Raw genomic sequence first — 22370 nt, 5'->3', positions numbered from 1 at the left:
CTTTCCCCACCTGTCTAAGAAACCACTGGGAAGTCTGAGATCCATTGATTCATCTCCTCAAAGGAAGGCCAGCAGCAACAGCTGTATGCACCTTTAGGGAGTCTGAATATCAACCAGCCCAGAGCCTCAGGTGTTCCCTCCAGCATGAATAAGCACAAGTTCCCAAACCTTAATCTGCACCACAGGTCCCCATTCCCTACTAACTCTCTACTGGTTTTTGGAGCCTCTTTCATCAGGTCTCCAACAAACCTATCTCCCTCCATCATCCCCTGCTGCCCTTCTTATTGTGAATATTTCCCTCCAATAGAGAAGACTTGCTTTATTTTGTCTCTGCTGACTCCTACCTTGTGTTCTGTCTTCTGGTGCTCCATCCTTCCTTGGACTGAGCTTTGTTTTGGAATAATAAACCTTATCTGGGACTGCATTAAGCTGCCTGGCTAGCCATTTGGAATTCAGTTACTAAGAGATCAACAGAATTTGTCACAAGGTTGATCCAATTTGGTTGAGAGAAATACCCAGACCTCAAAATGGCTGGTCCTATTATCTAGTCTATCTTGACAATCAAATCAGATGGCTCTACTAGGGCAATTTGCCTTTATTGACATAACTAAAATTTTTGTTTTGTTGGGTCTGATAGAATCATGTAGACATAACCCAAATATTTCTAACCAACAAATACTTCAATCCAATAGAATTTAAGTACCTACTGTGAACAATGTTATGTGTTTCATAATGAGATGAATAAGGTGAGAGAGGGAGAGCAAAGAGGAATGATGAAGGAAAGCAAGGGAAAAGAAAACAAGAGGAGAAAAATCAGGGAGATAGTAGAAAGAGAAAAAGAAGGCTGAGAAGGCACAATGAATGGAAAATAAGGAGTATCTAATAAATCTTTATTCAGCAAAATACTTGTTGAAATAATGACAAAGGTAGAGAAGAAATAAGGGAAATGGAAAATCACTGATAGGGATAAAATGTCAAGGAATTAGAGAGAAGAAGACAGTGCAGAGTTAAATTGGTTCACCAAGAAGTCAATATGTGGAAGGGAGAAGAATTTAACCAGTACAGGGGTGATGGCCTGAGAAAGAAATGAAGAGTAAAGAGATTGAAAGTTATAAACATGAAGAACAAGTTTTGTGATTGCAAGGCAGAAGAAAAGGTTGAATGACAACAAATTTTGATCAAATAAGGGAGTCTCGGCTAACGAAAATGGAAATGGTGCATTTGTGTGCGATAAGGTCAAAGGTATGACTATTTTTGTATGTGGCTAAGTAGGTTGAGAAATAAGTAACGGCAAATGAGTAAATCAGGAATGGTGAGATTAGGGTGTTTATATCAAAGTCCCCTCCTATGAGAGCAGAATTTGTAGGGAGAGAAAGAATGTGAGCAAGTCACTGAACTAACTGAAGAAGAAAAAAGCATGTTTTCCAGGTAGGTAGACAAGAGCCACCAGAATCATGACTGGGTGATAAATATGGTAGAATGAACCTTGAAGGAAGAGAGGTTACTGAGTATTCAACCTTAGATCATAATATTTGTATGTAAGCCATATTACCTCCATCAGACTATAAACACTTTGAGGGTAGGGACTATATATTTTTCATTTTTATGGTCTCAAAACTAACGCCTGGCACCTCTGTACTAGTGAAATTCCCCTCCCTTCTGCATATTGACCTCTTGGTAAACCAATTCAACTCTACACTGTCCTCTTCTTTCCAGTCCTTGACACTTTTTCCCTATGAAAGATCTTGCTCTAACAAGCCTCAGTCTTAGATTACTCCCACCAAGCCTTCATTCCTACATATGATCTACTGAATAAAGCTGGAGAAAACTATGAAACTGGTTATATAAATGGTCATATAAATTTATGATACATAATCTCAACTTGGCCCCCAGGAAGGCAAGGCAATCCCTTTTACACCTCCCTAATTGTCTTATTATACCACTCACCACAGTGCCTCCTAAACCTTTTCATCCCTCCTCAAATCACTCATGGCTTCTACTCTCCCATCTTCTAAGCTGAAAACCTTACCTCATACTCCACTGAAAAAAATGAGTATATTTGCCAAGAATTCCCTCTCATCCAAGATGGTATGGCAAGAAGAAGAGGTTTCCTTCCATTTTCTCCTCCTTCACCCACCTCATAGGAAAAGGTAACCCAAGTCAAATCCCTCTACATGCACAAGTGATCCCATTCCATCCTGTCTTTGCAGGATTTTGTCCCCTCTAACATCCCCACTCTTTCACTTATCTTCATTCTTTCCTTGTCTATTGGCTGTTTTCCTACCACCTACAAACATATCTATGTCTTCCCAGTCTTCAAAAACCTTCCCTTGTGGGGGCGGATAGATGGCACAGGGGATAGAGTACTGGCCCACTCCGGCCGTAGACACATAACACTTACTAGCTGTGTGACTCTGGGCAAGTCACTTAACCCCAATTGCCTTGCCAAAAATAACAAAAAACCTTCCCTTGATTCATCCATCTCATCATGTCATCTCATGTCTCTCCTCCCTTTTGGGGCTAACCTCCTTGGGAAAGCCATCTACAACAGGATCCTCCATTTCCTTTCTTCTCACTCTCTTCTTACCTCTCTGAAGTCTGGTTTCTGACCTCATTATTCAACCATAACTGCTTTCTCCAAAGTTACTAGTGATCTCTTAATTGCCAAATCTAAGGCCTTTTCTCACTCCTCATCCTTCTTGACCTCTCTGTGGCCTTTGATATTGTTAATATCTGTTTTCCTTGATACTCTCTTCTCCCTAAATTTTCATGGCACTGCTCTCTCTTAGTTCTCTTTTTACCTGTCTGACCATTCCTTCTCAGTCTCCTTTATTGGATAATCATGGAAGTCATGCCTATTAATTATAGGAGTTCGCAAGGCTCTCAGTATTGGACTTTCTTCTCTTCTCTTTTTATACTATTTTACTTGATGTTTGCATCAGTTACCATGGATTCAACTATCACCTATATGCTGAGGTTTCTTAGTTTTGTCTAGTCCTAACCTCTCTCCTGACTTAACATCTCAAACCGGATATCCCACAGACATCTTTAACTCCATGTGTCCAAAACTGAACTCTGAGAGCACCTCCCATTTACTGCCTATAAGTACATAAATGTTCACATATTTTTCCCCACCACACACACACACACACACACACACACACACACACACACAGAATTAGAATGTGAGCCCCTTCAGGGTAAAGAGTGTGTTTTTGCCTTCTTTATAACACCAGCACTTAACCATATGGTGCCTCTCACAAATTCAGTGTTTATTAAATGCTTACTAACTGACTGGTTGAATATACGCCACTGTGTTTATAGCATCCTTTTTCTCGATAGCAAAAAATTGTAAACAAACTAGATGCCCATTAATTGGGGAATTGCTAAATAAACTGTGGTCCAAAGGTAATGGAAACAACCAATGTGAAAAATATGAAGAAGGATGGGAAGATTTATATGAACTGATTAAGAGTGAAGCAAGCAGAAGCAAGAAAGCAGTATACACAGTGACTATAATAATGCAAAAGGAAACACAACAAAATAAAACCAAATGCTGTGTAATTATTATAAACAAGTTTGGCCCTGAAGAAAAGATGAGAAAATACACATTCTCCCCTTTTTTAGGTTGGGGAGGAGGACGATATATGCATGTGGAATATTAAATATACTCTCAGATTCTGTTAATTTGTTAACTGCTTTTGCTGAACTGATTTCTTTTATTATCTTTTTATTTTTTATTACAAAGAATAGCCTTCCAAATTGCTGCAGGAAAAGGTGTACATTAATAAATGAAGGTGACATATAAACAAAAGATGGATTGTTTTTAGTCAAACCAAAGCTTGCCTCTCCTGGAATACAAGATTACTGAAGTTTTAATGGTGATCATTGTATTCTTGTTTGTTGATTTTTAGCAATTCTTGATTTAAAAAAAAAACACAGACAATACAAGAAATTAAAGAGAAGGCAATTCTGTGGTACTTTGGGCCAGCTTTTAGATCTGTATTAGGTTTTTTTTGTTGTTGTTTTTGTTTGTTCATTGGTTGGTTGTTTGTTTTTTTTTTTAATTTCTATTAGCTAAGTAACTGAGGCAGCAAGATGGTGTAATGAATAGAGCACTGGACCTGCAGTCAGGAAGATCTCAGTTCAAATCCAGCCTCAAACACTTACTAACTGTGTAACCCTAGACAAATCACCTAACCTCTCTCAGCCTCAGTTTCTCCATCTATAAAATGGAAATAATAATTGTGAGGATCAAATAAGACATTTGTAAAGTGTTTTATAGACCTTAATAATCTATATTAAAGCTAATTATTGTTATTACATTATTTACTAGATGTTTTTAGTCTAGCATTTACTTCCCAAAGCTTTTAATACTGGTCCTATGTATTCTTTAAGTTAATGAAAGCAGATGTTTATAGAGATAGTTCTGGAGGCTGAAGAGGGGTTATTTCAGTTTTAGCCAAACTATAGACATTGCCATTATTTTCACTGACAAAATTCATACACAGGTAAGATAAATTATTCTCTTTCTGGTCCCATGCTCTTACAATCTATTTGGAAATAATACCCTCATAAATATTATTACAAACTGTTAATACTTGGTCATCTCTGTTTTTGCAGTATCATGGCTAATTTCCCTCTTCACACTGTCCTTAACTTTCTTCTTTTTAAAGTAGGGATCTTTAAAATGGGAGAATAAAAGATAAAGAAGATAAGAGTCTGTATTACAGATATTAGTAATATTGGGATTAAGATTATCGGAAAGGGTGTTTTTAATCAAATTAATTAATTGAATTAATTTCCTTAAGATCATCTGGAGAAAAGTAGATGAGATAAAAATTAAGTGAAAATCACAACAGAGGGTAATGACTCTGTTTTTCTTTCCATTGAGAGAAAATAGCAAGACATAATATAAAGCAAAAAAAAAACAAGTAAGGAGATTTGTGGTCTAGTCCTGGTCATACCATTGATTATTACATTAATTAGTATGTTTCTTGAGAATCAACTTTTGGCCCTCTTCTCTTTTATCTAGATTAATTCCTTCACTAATTTCATTCATTCTCTCATCAGCCTCAACAATGTGAAGATGATTCCTAAACTTGTGTCTCTAGACTGACCTTCCTTCATTCATTTTGTGGATCTGCTTCTGAATCTTCAGGATGAAAAGGTAGCTGAGGAGTGGTGACAAAGTCTGAGGAGTCAGAAGCAGAGCCCTAGAGGGAATGAAGGATGGCCAGAGGGAACACCTTTCCATCATTCTGGCCCACTTCTCACATTGGGGATTTCCTCCAGGGGCCTGCATTTTGGTAAAAGCCCCAGGCCATACCTTGTTTCCCTTCTCTTCTCTACCTCTGACTCTCTAGACCTTAACACCAATTGCCCCCTTTCCTTTCCCTTTCATCTTTTTTCTGTTCGTTTTCTTCCTCCTTTGGATTGTAAGCTCCTTGAGGGCAGGGTCTGTCTGTTGCCTCTTTTTGTATCTTCAGCACTCAATACAGTGTCTGGCACATAGTAAGTGCTTGTTAAATGTGTGTTGCCTTGCCTCTCTTCTGAGCTCCAGACCCAGATCTCGATCTGCCTACTGGGACGTTCCACTGAGATGACCTTTGAACTCCACATGTCCAAAACTGAGCTTGTCATCTCAACCAGCTCCTCTCTCTGACTTCATTATTTCAATTTATTGCATCACTGTTGACTCAGTTTTCCATACTGAAGCCTTGTAGCTCTTTTTGACTGTTTGCTGTCCTTGATTTCTCATATAATCAGGCACCAAGTCTTATAAACTCTCCTCCTGACTCCTTTCACACATTCATTTCCTCCTCTGTCCTCCCTCTGCCACCACCCTGAGGCACGTTTGCCTCCCTTAGCCATCTGAACTGGGGCAACAACTTCTTGACTAGTCTCTCCACTTTCACTCTCTTTCTTCCAACATATTTTTCATACCAGAATACCAGCTAAAATAATCTTTACTATGCATAGATCTGGTCGTGGAATGCCTTTCCTCAAAAATCTTCCAGGTCTCCCTATTGCCGAATTAGTAAAGTTGAAATTCCTTTGCCTGGAATCAAGGATCATCCTCCATCTGGAGCTGCTCTACCTTTGCAATATTATCTCACACCACTCTCCTCCATACACACCACCCTCCAGGATATGTTTCTCCTCCCCAGACCTGTTCTGTATTGTACCACCTGTGTATCTTTAGTCTCACTGTTTGCTATGCCACAAATGTCCTCTCTTTTGCTTTTCATCTGGTGAATTCCTGCCCAAACTGGGAAACCCACCAAAAATATCATCTCTACCAAGAAACTTCCTATGATGACCTTCCCTCTAAGAGACTTCACACAGAATTTTGTTTTGTCCTATGCTAAATAAAAAAGTATCTCACACAATATTGGTCATATGGAACATATAATCTAATGAGAAAGGTAAGACATGAACATTAATAAAAATAACTATTCCCAAACAACCATAAATTCCGATATATTCTGAAGTTATAATGAAGAGAAAATGTATATGTTACTTTGGAGTGTGGAAAAATTATAGTTTTGGGGAGAAGGAAGTTAGAAAAGAAGTCAAGAAAGGTTTAATGGCAGGTAGGTGGACCAGCAGATAGTGAGCTGGATTTGAAGTCAGAAAGGCTTGAGTCTGAATCCTGCCTCAGACACTTATTAGCTGTATGACCCTGGAGAAGTCACTTAACCTCTCTTTACCTCAGTTTCCTCATCTGTAAACTGGAATCAATAATAGCACTTACCTCACAGGGCTGTTGAGAAGATCAAATTAGATAAAATATATAAAGTGCTTCGCAAATCTTAAAGCATTGTACAAATGCTAAAGAAGATGATGATGATGTTATTGATGACCTTGGAGGAAATATTTTAAGTTGAGCCTTGAATTTATTTCCATTCAATTAATCAAACATTTATTAAGTACCTACAATACACAAGACCTAGTGCTGGGCACTGGGGATACAAAGACAAAAACAAAATCTGTCCCTTGAGCTCAAGGAGGTTACATTCTAATGTGATTTTATTTTAGAAATGTTGGAGATAACATAAGTAGGTGGAGATACGCAGAAGATAGCTGGAAATGCTGATTGGGAGCTTGGGACAGACTCACTAGCTATGAATACCTTGAAAGGTATGGAAATAGAAGTTACAGAGGATAGATCCCATCCATCCACCCATGCATATGGAGACTCTCACCTAAAGGAGGAGAATGTAGAGAAAAATAAAAAAAGGGCTAAAAACAAAGCGTGGGGAACATCAACATTTGGAGGAAGGAAAAGAGGCAAAAAAAAAAAGCTAGACTAAAAAAGATCTGCGCCCTTAAAAAAACAAGCAAAAACCAACAAACAAACAAAACAGGAGGAGTTTTGAGAATTAAACATGTCTGTTGCAAAATCATGGAAAAATAGGGATAACTCAAAAGAAGAAATATGAGAGGACACTTCCATCTCACTCCTTGGTGGAGGTGAGAGGTTCACAGGTGTTGGACATTGCATGTTTTGGGAATTTTTTAATGTGTTGATCAGTTATACTTTTTTTTCACTTCTTTTTCTTTGATTTGTTGTTGACTTGTTCTTATTGATTCTGTCTTTAAAAAATACTATTTGTTATATGGGGTAGCTCTCTGGGAGGAAGAGTGGAAGGGATACTGGGGAAAACTATGATGATGTAATAAACAAAAGACATCAATAAAAACTTTTTAAAAAAAAAGAATTAACAGTGTTAAATACTGTAGTTAGGACACAGAGGATTTGGACTAAGAGGCCTTTGGATCTTCAAATTAAGGATTTAATAGTGACCTTTTAAAGAGTAGGCGAGTTCAAGGGCTAGGGACAGAAATAAGACCTTAGTAGGTTGAGAAGTGAGTAAGCAATGAGTGTCATGCAATGGCAATGTTGACTACTCTTTCAAGAAGTTTGTAGGATAAGCAAAGGAGAAACACAAGTTGGTAGTCTGAGGTTGCAACAAGTTTAAGGGAAAGATTGTTGGGTTTGATTTTGGTTTTTTTGGGGGGGAATAGGAAAGACTTGCACATGTTTGTAAGAAGAGGAAAAGGGCCTCTCTCTTCCAACAATGTCCAGAGATGAAGGACTAGTTCACTCACTGAGTAGCATTATGTATTAATTGAGGAAAGGTATAAAGACTCCTTCCTCCCTCCTTAGGACCCAAGAAATGGGCTCAGGATTTTGGTCTTGTTTTATTCATCCAATTAAGTTATAGGTTCAGGGAGTCCAAGAATCAGGAGCTAGAACCATGGAGACCTCAGAATTCAGGCTAGGTATTACCACCAACCCAGTAAGGAACCCCTAAGAAAGGCAGGATCCCAGGAAATAAGGGGGGGGGAGTAGATGGAGACCTCTTTTTGGACTTGGAATTTAATGGTGCTAATGCTATACAGTAACTGAGTTAGACTGTGTACCCAATTCTCCTCCCCTGCCCAGAGACTAAAAGGTATAGTGGGGGATTCTACCACACATGTTGAGGGAATACTGGTATGTTTGTTCTTGCTATACTTTTGAAGTAAAAATTCCTTAATAAACACTTAAAAAAAGAATGAAAATGAAGAAGAGGAGGAGGAAGAGAAAATGATGCCAATGTAGTGGAAAAGATTGAAAAGGCAAGAAAAGATGATAACTGATAGAGGAAGGCACTGGAGGAAATGGAAGGGAAACCAGTAAAAATGATACACACATTGTTAATACTGTCAGTAATGACAGTTTTGAATAAAAGGTCAAAAACATAGAATCAACATAAAAGTTTTAAACTTTCTATGTGTTTTAGGGTATCTAGTAAAATTCTGTATTTTTTGCTGATAAATGCTCATAATCTCTGTCACTGTGACCAAAAAAAAGAATCAGTGAGAAGAAGGAACAAAAAGCAAAGATAATATCGTAAGTTACGAACTACAGAATCAATCCAGCAGTTACAGAAAACTTCAAGACTTAAAACATTAAATTACCTTTGCTGTGATGCAAAATGATTAAAGGGGAAAATATCATTAAATGGATGTTGAGCTGTTGCAATGGTGCTTAGCAATGAGGATGTTTTCAGATCAGATGTTCACTTGTAACAGAGGGACTGGTACATGCATAAAAATGCCTCAGTGTGCTCAGTTGATGCCAATTCCCAGGGCAGAGAGGCTGGAGAGCTGGCTTCCAGAGAATCATGATGATTCACAGTAAGTGTCTTGGAGAAACTAAGGAGTGTGCACATATATTCTGTAACCGGTTCTCCTTGGCTAACCACATGATTAAGAGAAGCCATTTACACTGACTGTGTAGCTGGAACTGGGAACATCTTCACAAAAGGTCTTAGCCTCAATCATTCGCTTGGCTACTGGTTTATGCTAATGGTATCTGAAGGGAAGCAATGTGGCCCTATGTAAAAGAGACCACAGCCCTTGTACTCTGCACTCCTTTTCATCAGTAAGTCAGTCAAGAAACATTTATTAAGCAGCTACTATGTGCCAGGCACTGGGTATACCAAAACCAAAAAAAGGTAAAAGACAGTTCCTGCTCTCAAGGAGCTCACAATCTAATGGGGGAGAAAATATGTGAACAGCTGTGTACAAACAAGATACATACAGGGTAAACTTGAAATAATCAACAGAGGGAAGGCACTAGAATTAAAGGGAATCATTAAAGGCTTTCCTGTAGAAGGTGAGATTTTAACTGGTACTTGAAGGAAGCCAGAGAAGCCAGGAGGTAAAGATGAAGAGGAAGAGCATTCCAGGTCTTTCAGTTCTGGCTATACCCTTCTTCTTGCCATCACCCAGCAATGTACCACCTCCATGTTTCAGAATTCCAAAATCCCCTTATCTCACCATAATCTATTTGCTCTCCACCTCTGCCTCTGCCTTCCTTTACCAAACCCTGCTCTTCATCCATTCAACAAAAGGTGTAGAAAATCACACAACTGTGTAAGTGGGCCTTCTACAAATTTATGTTACACAATCTCAACCTACAAGTTAATAGGTAATCCTACTATTCCTCCCTCATTATTTTACTATCCATCCCTCTGTCATCCCCACTCTTCCATTTATTTTCAGTCTCTACCTATCTACTTTCTCATTACGTACCGCCTACCAACATGCCCACACCTCCCTCATCCTCAAAAAATCCTCATTTGATCCTTGCATTCCTGATAACTATCATCCTATACCTCTCCTGCCCTTTATAGCTAAAATCCTCGAAAAAGTCATCTACAATAGGTGCCTCCACTTTCTCTTCTCTCACTCCCTTTTTAACCCCTTATGATCCTGCTTCCAACCTCATCATTCTGCCAAAACTGCTCTCTCCAAAATTAGGATTTGAATTCAGGAAGAGGAGTCTTCCAGACTTCAGGCCAGTCACTCTATCCACTGTGCCTCCTACCTACCCAAAGTACTATGCCCCACCTAAGGATGGCCAGTAAATACCTTAGACTCAATATGATCAAAACAAAACTTTCCCTTTCACCTTAAATCCTTCTGTCCTTCTAACTTCCCTATTACTGTAGAGGGTAATACCATCCTCAGGTCCCTCAGGCTTCCAACCAAGGTGTCATTCTTAACTTCTCACTATCTCTCACCTCCTACATACAATTTGCTTTTAAATCCTGTTTATTTCACCTTTACAATATCTCTTAAATATACCCCCTTCTCTCCTCTGACACTGCCACCACTCTGAACAGGCTTTCATTACCTCACACCTGAATTACTGTAATAGCCAGCTGGTAGATCTGCCATCCATCCTCCATTCAGCCACAAAAGTGACAGGTCTGATCATGGCCTCCACCCCCACCCCACCCCATTCAATAAACTTTAGTGGTTCCCTATCACATGCAGGAGCAAATACAAAATGCTCTGTTTGACATTCAAAGCCCTTAATAACCTAGCTCCCTCCTACCTTTCCAATCTTCTTTATACCAAACTCCCTCCCAGGTACTCAGTCCATCCTCCACTCAGCTGTGAATGTGATCTTCCACATAGTGACACGGGCTGCTTTTGCTGTTCCATGAACAAGACATTCCACCTCTCAGCTCTGGGAATTTTCTCTGGCTATCTCCCATTCCTGGAACACCCTTCCTCCTCAACTCCACCAACCGGCTTCCCCGCCTTCCTTTAGGTCCCGACTAAAATCCCAATTTCCACAGGAAGCCTTTCCCAACCCCTCTTAAATCTAGTGTCTTCCCTCCTTTAATTATTTTTCTATTTCTCCTGTATATAGCTTGTCTGAATATTTTTGTCTGCTTGCTTCCTTCCCCTTTAGACTTGGCGCTCTTTCAAGGCAAAAACTGTCTTTTGCCTTTTTTTGTATCCCCAGTACATAACTCATTGCCTGACACATAGCAGGTACTTTATAAATGGCTACTGACTGACTGACTGACTGACATATTTAGTTAAAGATGTCTACAGGACACCCAGTTCTAGATGTACAATAGGCAGTTGGTGGCGGGAGAATGACATCTTGTCCTTCAGTGAACTTTGTGATGACTCTCCAGCAAAAGAATGGGCACTGAGGCCCTGCCACTCCAGAGTTGTTCATTGCCTTGGTCATATCATGTACTTTGCCACCGCCGTACTTTAAGTTCATGCCCACTCTCTGCCATGTCCACTCTATACTCCATGTGTCTGTGTGGGAGGCGTGCTCCTTGTTTCTGGGGTTGGGGTAGGATAACTTCTGTTCTTGATATGCCAGTAGAGTAAATGTCTTTTCTGAAAGTTAATTGGGTCTGCTGGCTGATTGGTAAGGGGAAGCATATCAGCTGAAGCTTATGAGATTTCATGTTTGGAGCAGTCAACCATAAGGTTATCCCTAGGATCCAAATAATCAACCACCCTCTGTGTACTCCAAATGAGACAGTGAGCTCAAAGTGCGTATTATGCCCAAGCTGGACAATTTCCACATTTCTATCTATTGAAATTTTTCTTTTCTTTCAGGGCCCATTTCAGGGGTAACTTCCTCCAAGAGGTACTCCCTGATAGCAATTAATCCATCCCTCCCTCCTCAAAACTTTCAAAGCTTTCTATTTGACCCCTACTATCATAGATTATAGAATAAATCTTATATCATTATAACTTTTTATTTTATTTGTTTTCACACGGCCTCACTTCCCTTATTAGATTATAAATTCTTCGAAAGCAGTAGCTGTATCTTTGCTCATCTTTTTGTCCCAAGTGCCTACCAGAGGCCCCATTTTTAGCAGATGTCCTAAAATATTTGTTGAATTGCACTGAAATGAAATACTGTACAAAGGGAATATATTTAAGTTCTGAGGCATCCTAAACATGACTCGAGGAAAGAATAGAGCAGTCTGGACTGCTCAGTTGTGAAAGGCTTTCTGGAGATTAGTTTTGAGTTAGGTTTTGAAAGAGATAAAAGATATGGTTTGGTGGAGAGGGGGAAAGCATATACATGCAATGCAATCTAAAAAGTCTTTGGGCTGACCATGAGTTAAGATGCATTAGGGTACAACAAATATCACCTCAACTGTATCACAGTATCTGGGGGAGGAATAAGGAATAAAAATGGTGAGGTGCTTGTGTGAGGTCTTATATACTAGCCTGAGGAGTTTTGGGGTTTGACACAGTAGGCTGGAGAGTGATAGAAATGCCAAGTGTTTAAGGAAAATTCTAACACATGATAAAGTGGAGCAAGGGGAAACTAGAGGAGAAAGTGCTTTTTTTTAAAGCTGCATGTTTATTGGCCTTCAAATAATATTATGATAATAGTGAAAGCCAATTATATTTCTCTCTCCAACAGAATCACATCATTCTGATTTCCTTTTGATATTCTTCCATTTTTCCCTAGCTTTTCCATGTAATGATATTCCATCATAACCTACTAATAAGCAATTTGTGATAAGAAAATAAAACTAGAATTTTACCTTATAGCAAACATGTTATCACTATCCACTTATCATAAGCAAATAAGACTACATTGGTAATCATTTTGAGCTCCTTTTTCTCCCCCTTTTCAAGGCAGTCATAGATGGGAAATATGATTGTCTGTAGTCACATTCTTTTTCTTTTTTTTTGGTGAGGTAATTGGGGTTAAGTGACTTGTCCAAGGTCACACAGCTACTAAGTGTAAAGTGTCTGAGGCTGGATTTGAACTCAGGTCCTCCTAACTCTAAGGCCGGAGCTTTATTCACTGCACCACCTAGCTGTCCCCTGTAGTCATATTCTTAAACTAATTGATCCCAAACTTGGTTCATATACAGGCTCATCAAAGCTGTTTCTTCTATTATCATCCCCAGGTTTAGAAGGAAAGTTTTTTCAAGGATGGCTGTGTTTTTTACACCACTCTTTCTTTTTAATGTGCATGATTTTGAAATAGGCTTGTCTAGTGAGCTATGAATGTAAAGCATTTGACAATTTCTCTTCTGGTTTCTTTTCCTTTAAGGTTTGGGAAACCAAGACAAGGTTCATTAGAAATGGGCCCAAAGATTTTCAGATGGGGATCTGGAGACCATACTTCCACCTAAGGGGGTCTTGGACATGTTGGAGAAAGAGAAATGTAACGTAACAATTTATTTTCCCAAATAGATTATGCATTACTTTTCAAAGAAGGAAGAAGAGGAAGAGGAAGAGGAGGAGAAGGCAATCACTCAGCACCCCGGGAAGGATCATTGATTTTTCCTGTGACTTACAGATAGAGCAAGTTTTCAAGCCCTTCAAAAGCATGTCTGGAAATCTTCATGATTTGGTTGTTGTTCAGAAGCCTGTGGAAAACAGAACGTTTTTGAGTGAGAACCATATTCCATCAACATAATGGTAGCTTTATTCAACAGACCAGATGGTAATCAAACATAGGAACTTAATCATGCTGCTGGGGAATGTTATCCAATGGCATTCTATTAGTTGCCTTTGGGATCTACAGAAATCATTTCACTGAAAAAGTTAATTAAGCTCGGAAATTCTTTATTTTTGTGTTTTATGTGACCACACCGAAACATTAAACACAAAAGACCCCAGCCATAAAAATCTTTATAAAAGCATGTTCATAATAGCTCTCATGGGTAAAGTACTTGATTATTATCAAGCACTTTGCATATTGTTGAATCTAAACCTCACAATAGCTTTTTGAGGCAACTAGTGCAAGTGTTATTGTCCCCATTTTGCAGATAAGAAAATTGTAACTGAGACAAACAAAAATCTTGGAGAAGCTGAAAGATACTTAAGATCACATGTTAACTTTCCATCCTAAGTCTAATGTTCCTTCCACATTATCATGCTACCTTCTCAAAATATTCATTAAGCATCCCCCTGACAAAAAACATCATGAGTTATCTATGAACGCAAAGAACAAGATCATTGTATTTTCAGAAATTTTCAAGAGAGAATGGACATTAATAAATCATATTGATTTATAATAGATCACAGTGTTCAAAGGGATCTTAGAGGCCAACTAGTCCAACTGAATCATTTTACAGATGAGGAAACTGAGGCCCAGGGAGACAAAGTGACTTCTACAAGGGCAAAGTTGGGATTCAAACCCAAATCCAAAGCTCTTTTTCTATTGTGCCGTCTTATAGAGACACAGATAGGCAAAGGCAAAAGTCTAGAGCACCTATTAGCTTTAAATTTCCAGACAGACAGAAGGATAGAACAGGACAGAACAGACCAGAAGTGGGCCTTGGAAGAAAAAGTTGGCTGACAGTGGGTCTCACCAGAGATGAAGAAATATTGGTTCTTCGATTGCACCCAATAATTATAAAACAATTAGCAGGCCAGGAAGCAAAAGGAAGACTGGCAGAGATAAGTGAAATATGACCAGGAGAACAAGTTATAGTTAAATCATCCTATAGCCATGATCGTGCAAGCTTTGCTAATGGTTAACAAATGAAAGTTAACAATCATCTGTCTGATAATTATACATTATAAAGTCACACACTGTTTTTCTGGGAAAGATAGTACGAAGCTGAAAAATCACTGTAAAATTAATTAATTGTAAAAATTGTTTAGCTGGAGATCTTGGATCAAAAAATGATTCCTTATGTAGTTATACTATTCAATCACGAAAGACATATGAAGAACTTACAAATTCATTTGATTGCGGTATGTGCTCCTAAATGTATAAGGCCCACTAATTGGAGTGGCACACATATTTCTAGACTTCTCTAATGTCTAACAGACTCGTGCCAGACTTAAATGCTTGCAGGTTTATTTTTAACTCAATGTAAAGTGTTTATTTTGTTTTTGTTGTATGACTGATTAGGAAAACAGAAGAAATGTTTTGGCTGATGGAGCATGTGATTACTTTAGTCATTATATGTAATTATATAAGACAGCCTAGAGATCCACAATCATATACTTTCCTAAACTACCAACCTCATGGCTCACTGATAATGGCAAAATACTATATTTCCCTAAACAGTATTTGAAACTGCTATCTCACACCTCAAGCTGTATTGCCAAGTTCATTTCTCATCACTTGGGATTTTATTTTGTGTTTTGGTGTATGCTATGATTAAAATTCTAACCACAGCCAATATTCATCTTAACAGATAATTATCAGCATCAGTCAATGTCTTAATAACATGTATTAAACATTCAGAAAATCCAAATTCCCGTGTTTAGCTAATGTGCCTATATTAATCACTAGGCTAAAACAAAAAATGATCCGGTTATTTTGGGAATAGGAATTTCCCCCATATAATGTCACTTTACATAATGTTAATAACATGAATAAGTAACCTAATTCCAACATTCAAAAAGTATATATGTATGATTGTGTTAATATATGATTTGAGTTGTTATTCATCTATATTGTTGGAGAATATAGTACTTAAGGAAATTTGTGATCAATTAAAAATAGGCACAGCTTTGTTTGGATTTCTATCATAAAGGTTAATAAGGCAATCATTCTTATCTTCTCAACTTTGGAAATGTACTTCTTGAGCTCCATCTTAAAAGAAAAGGAGCAAGAGCATTCCAGAAACGATAGACCACTAGTGCAAAGGCACCGAAAGAAGAAATGGTGTCGGGGTTAGGGGCTGGGAGAAGGCCAATCTGACTAGACACAAAATGTGGGAAGGGGAACAGTGTCCAATGAAGCTAGAAAGAGAAGTTGGGGCTAAGTTATGAAGGCTACAAAGGTTATGAAGGCTGTTTAGCTATGAAAGCTAAACAGAAAAGTTTATATTTTATCCCAGAGGCAACAGGAAGCCCCTGGAATTGCTATTTTCATGTGGTATTTTCCCTAGCCTGTAGCTAGCCAGCTCTCATTCCTATTTCTTTTATCCAGCAATTCAATCATTCCTTGAGGGAGTCAATCCACTTAGCTTTAGTACTCTCAATTTTCAGTCATCTTGACTGGTAATTGAGCAAAAGTAAACTTACCAAGCCTACTATATCTGGCCAACCTGAGATAAAATCAACTTCACATGCCAAAAAAAACAGTCATCTGGACAATCTTATCTGCCTTAGTGCTGCGCCTATAACACTCTTTTTCCTCCTCATCCTACCATATAACCATCCCTGCTTTCTACCTTTTGCTCTGGTCTCCATCAAATCAAAACTACAATTGTTTCTGGAAAGGCATGTCATGTGGATCAATTCATTATCCTTATAACTCCCCAGACTACTTCCTTGTCCACCCCTTCCCATATGGTTTGTCTTATGGGCTCCCTGAAGTCAAAGACCATCTCACTTTTTGTATCTGTATCCCTGGCACTTAGCATGATGTCTGGAACAAAGACCTCTAAGAGATTAATAAATGATGTTTCGTGCATTCATCATCCAAGACTATTTCACTTCCATGGTCATGATATCTGAAATTTCTCTGATTCAGTATCCTATATTTCCATCTCTCCTTCTGCCTTACTCCTCTCAAGGCTTCTTCTCACTCACAACCTTCTGTGAATCCATCCAATCCTGTCTCCCCAGTTCAACACACTACTGAAGGTAACACCTTCTGGTTTAAAGTTACTCCCTTGATAATCTTGACCCTAGAGGTAACCACTGAAACTATACTCAACCACTTTCCTCTTGTTTTCAGCCATTTATGTCTAGATGATCCACAGACATGGGCCACCACTATCATCTATTACCTAATGTCCACCAAACCTTGACTTTTGCAAGTCATCTTTATATTAATTCCTGATTGATCTTCTAGCATACTCCCCACCGCAACTTTCAAAACCTTTTACTATCACTTCAAGTTGCCAAGACACTCCTATCCACACACCCTTCTTCCCAGCAAATGACTTATATCCTACTATTCTGAGAAAAAAATGGAGGATACCTGTCATTAATTCCCTTATTTCTTCTATCCTATACCTTGAAAACTCTCTATTTTTATCTGTCCTCTTCTCTGTTCTAGTCTCAGAAGATGAAATGGCCCTTCTGCTTTATAGGCTAAATGCATATTTGTGCCCTTGATGCATTCTTTCCAAACTACTTTGGGAGCTTATCTCACCAATTAATTATTCCTTCTCTCATATTTACAATTTCTCTTCACCTAATGATGCCTACCTACTTGACGATAAATATATTAAAGACTTCATCCTTTAAAAACAAGCAAACAAACAAAGAAAACCCCTTTTTTTTGGAAGGTAAAAAGGAAGGTAAAAACACTTTTACCTTCCCCCATGATCTCTTTACATTACATTCTATATCTGTCCCCTTTGCTGACAAACTCCTAGAACAGCAGTTCTTAACATTTATTTGTGTCATAAATACCTGTGACATTCTGGTGAAGCCTATGGACCCCTTTTCAGAATATCATTTTGAAAGTCATGACATAAAATACATGAAATTACAAAGTAAACCAATTATAGTGAAATGGTTATAAAGAAAATTTCAGTTGATGAACTCCTGATTAAGAACTTCTGGCCTACACTGAGTTGTTTACACTGGCTGCCTTTACTACCTTACCATTCACTCATTTTTTAATCCCTTGCAATGTCATATCTTATTCCAAAGCCTAGAAACTGCTCTCTCCAAGGCTGGCAACAATCTCCTTAATTTCAAAATGTAACCACCATTTCTCATTCCTCAACCCATATTACTTTTCTAGAGTTGCTCCACTGTCCTTTTCAATGGGGGCTTTCAAAATTTGTTGTGATTTCTTCCCTTTCCTCAAGGGATTTCCTTTGTCATGAAATATTTGCCTGTTGATATAGCTTTTTCCCCTTCTAAAGATTTTCCACTTCTCCTCCTCGGTCCATTTTTGTCTGTCCTACTTAACCTTAATGCATCTTTTCTTACTATTGACTATCTCTTCCTTCTGAAACAGGGTAAGAAGAACCAGAAGGAATCACAAGATTTTCTAAAGTTTGAATCCCTGTCACCTGACTACCAAAATTCTTATGGTTGAGAAATGTTAAAAAAAAAAAAAAGCATTTTCCCAAATCATGCTATTATTTGAGTCTTCATCTAGAGGGTGAAGACAGTGTGTTTTAGGGGATGGGGTACTAGATGTGAAGTGAAGAAGATTTGGATTCAAATTCCTCTTCAGACATTGACTAGCTATGTGACCCTGAGCAAGTCATTAAATCCTCTGGGCTTTAGCTTCTTCATCTAGAAAATGAAGCAGTCGGACTCAATAACTTCTCTAAGGTCTCTTCTAGCTCTAAATCCATGATTCTATACCACCTTGTCTCTAATAAATGTTTGTTGAATTAAATTGAATCTAGTTCAGTACCAATCCAATCCCAATCCAATAAACATTTATTTAGGCATTGTGCTAAGCAGTGGAGATACAGTTTTAAAAAATAATAAAGACAGTCCTTGCCCTCAAAGAGCTTACAATCTGATGCAGGGAGACAACACATAAAGATAGGCCTGAAAAAAAAAATAAAAGCTCTTCAACTGGCAGGGATTTTTAATTCAGGTGGTTTCTCCTAAAACTCTCCTGTATGTTGATACTACCATTCTCCTAGACACTCAAGCTGAAAACCCTCGACCATCTTTGACTCCTTCAGCTTTGCTCTCCTATGTCTAATCAGTCAACAATTCTCACAGAATTGATTTGTCTGGTGTCTTAAAGATAGCTTCTCTTTTCCATTCCTAGAACTACTTCCCAGATTCAGACTCCCATAATCTCTCACTTGGGGGAGACAATAGCAATTGCCTCCCAACTGATTCCTTGCTTCCAGCCTATTCTCCCTCCAATGCAATCCATCCTTCATCAATCATTTTCAATAGCAGCTTTGTGTGAATACTCAGATAAAAAATTCAGTGTCACTCCATTGTTTGGAAGTTAAGGTCTCCAACAATATAGATCCAAATTATGTTTTCAGTCTTATCTCCCACAGCACCTGGACATGCATTTCAAGTTCCAAGGCTTGCTATAATGATGTCCTCCATATCTAGGATTATATTAAAACTACTCATTGTTCCCTGAAAATGCTCAGTTTTCCTAAACTCTGTCTCTGTCTACTCATTCTATTCTCTTTATCTAGAATGTTCTCTTCCAAAATCTCTATGCCTATTAAAATTCTATCCATTCCTTCAAATGCCACTTCCTTCATGAAGCCTTCCCTTATCTCCCCATCTGAATGTGATCTCTTCCCCTGAATCCATGTATTTTATATATATGCCACTTATATTTCTTCCTTGAAGTACAGTCATGTCTTCTCACATATCTTTTACTAGATTACAAACTCTTTGAGGATGGTGATTATATTTTGCTGATCTGTGTATCCCCTGAAGTACATAGCACAGTGCCTTTGATAAGAATAAGCTTGGATTGGGCAGGGTAAGGTTTCTGTGCAGCAATGTCATTAACATAGATGATATCAAGGCTAGGCAGAATCTTGACCAGGAGCTTATCAAATGTTACTGAACTTGTTCAAAACAGCAATCACACTAAGGGACTGGACAGAAGTAATGTCTCAGGGTGAGAAATACCATTGAGTCAAGATATGAATTTATAGAATAGAAACTCCAATTAGCCCAGGTTAACTAAGTTTATTAGTAATTTCAAAATGTAAAAGTACAAACTGGTCAAGAACAGAGAGAGTCAAGGTGCCAGGGAGTTGATAAGGCAGAAAACAAATCCAATTATGTCAGAGATCTGTAAAAGAGAAAATGTTCTCTGCTAGGTCCTGCTCCATAGAGCTGAAACCAGGTAGGGCAGCAGATGCAAAGTGAAGTACCACTGTTTTATTGATGAAAATATTGAGCCAGAACGGCTACAAGACTTTTCAGAAGGTTACATAGTGGTTTGACCAGACCAACATTCTTTCCATACACTACTTTTGCAGCACCTGATAAAAGGATCAGGCTTGAATAAGAACTATGATTTGGGGGAAATATGTTCTCCCCTCTGAGATCAAGGAAACAAATATAGAGTTTGCATTTTACTTCCCTCTCTACTGGTGACAACAGAAGGAATAAAAATGATTCTATTTTAAAAGCAGCCTCCATCATCTTGAAAATTTCCTGCCATACAGGGACTTCTGATAAGACTAACCACCCAGAAATGTATTTTCCCACAGAACAAATCTGACCTTTAAAATCTCCTGTGTCTCCAAGGCTTACACATTTCTCCATTCCCTTTTCTGCTAAAGAATGCCACTGACTGGCTGCGTACTCTAAGCAGTCTAAAAACCTATGAACACCCAATCTGTACCTTAAGAAGCTGAAACCACACTAGTCCAAGCCTTAGCACACTAATAAATTTCTTTTTATTGTCTGTCTGACTGCTTGTTTTGTGATTCCTCGGTCTTACAAACATGATGATGGGTAAGATTCTCAAGGAACCCAGGCTGGAAAATCACAATAACTATTTTACCATTTAAGGCTCTCACCCATTTGAAAGACAATGACCAAAGAGAAGAGGGGGAGGGGGAGAAAACACACACACAACGTAGAGTGTTTTATTAGAAATAGCATGGTATAGTAAATAAAGCAATGGATTTAGAGTCAGGAAACCAGGGTTCAGATGTTGCCTTGGACATTTATAAGCTGTGTGATAATAGGCGAGTCACTTAACCACCCAGACTCATTTTTCTTTGTAAATTGGAGGTAATTAATACTTAGCTCACAGGATTATTATGAGGGAAGTGCTTTGCAAACTATAAAGCACCATATAAATGAGTTCTTACTATATCTCCCAATTTTATGGATTTCAATTTTGAATGCTTGCTGAATTATTTTATATATAGTATTTCTATACAATGATAATAATGCTTTTCATTCATGTATCACTTTGCAGATATGTTTTGGATACATTTATTTGCTTACATACATACATATTCAACTTTTTTGTAAAATTTGACAAATGTTATGATTTGAATCAATACATTCCTGTAAATAATGACATATTTTTAACTCATTAAAGTTTTAATGTCTTCACCATTTTTTTCATTCTACACAGAATCAACCCAAAGATATGAGAGCAAACAACTTAACTTCATAAGGATTTTTGGAAATGCCTTCGTAGCTGTCAAGAAACAAATTCATTAAAGTGGTTCACAGCTGAATGTATTTTTCAATCATACACATATTACTTGTCACGACTTTTTTTTAATCACAATATGCTTTCCATCAAAAACATCATTGATATAATATTAATGGATGGGCTCTATTACTAGCAGTGTTTTGGTTAAACATATTCTAGAAACTATCATTCATTTATATTCTTTTGTTGAGTTTTTCATAAAGGGGCTGCACTTTAAATTTCCAAGTGATTCTCCTGTGGAGAAGGTTGGAAAACTAGAAGGAAAAGTTGTTGTCCTACAAATCATCATCAACTTCAGTCTTGAGGAAAAGTCAGAAGGATGTGCTTAAAGTGAGAAGCATTAAAATCTAGAGAGACCCAACAGAAGATTCAAAGGGTAATGGAGAGAGATTCAGGTTGATTATATTGGCAGAGCAAATAAGAGTCTGATTGTTGATGACAAGTGATGTTTAGCCTGTGAATCACTGCCTGATGCCAAACCCTGGAGGAGAAAAGTAAGAATGTGATGGGCAATTTAATCTAAAATGAAATTTTAGATGTGCAAAAATCATTCTAATATACAAAGAAACCTTCTCTGCACTTATTTAATGAGTTTTAACTTTTATTAAATTATTTAATGAGATAATGAGTTTGTTAATTTTTCCCAAAGATCAACAATTTATTTTCAAATTTGCATAATGGGGAATTAATGTCCCCTCCCCAAAAATGTAAAATAATATCCATTGAGACTTCACAAGTCTCACAAAGCAGTTTCATGTGTGTGCTTGAAACATGAAAGGAAATTCAATAAGGAGTGTCCATATTTCTGAAGGAATAATGTAAAACTAGCTGACATATTTGAAGGAATCCCACAAGAATGAGGCAAATCAGTTTGCCAGGGTTAGACACCTATGCAGTCCACTAGAAAGATTAATGGGAAACTAGATGATAAGAGTGGAATTAGAAAACAAGATCAAAAGAGGTACAG

The 22370-nt window shown here is 37.9% G+C and overlaps 1 protein-coding gene across 1 annotated transcript in view; it reads right to left on the bottom strand.

The window, feature by feature from the left end:
* The window catches only part of PXDNL (peroxidasin like), a 510805-nt gene that overhangs the window by 250611 nt on the left and 237824 nt on the right, over window positions 1-22370 (bottom strand). The window contains 1 exon segment of the mRNA XM_020992584.2: window positions 13644-13715. Within this exon segment, the coding sequence (XP_020848243.1) occupies window positions 13644-13715 (72 nt within the window).

The sequence above is a fragment of the Phascolarctos cinereus genome, unplaced genomic scaffold, assembly GCF_003287225.1.
Source record: "Phascolarctos cinereus isolate Bilbo 61053 unplaced genomic scaffold, phaCin_HiC Scaffold_4;HRSCAF=312, whole genome shotgun sequence".
Taxonomy (NCBI): domain Eukaryota; kingdom Metazoa; phylum Chordata; class Mammalia; order Diprotodontia; family Phascolarctidae; genus Phascolarctos; species Phascolarctos cinereus.
Note: the sequence above shows the minus strand (reverse complement) of the source record. Positions and strands in the feature narration are given on the sequence as shown.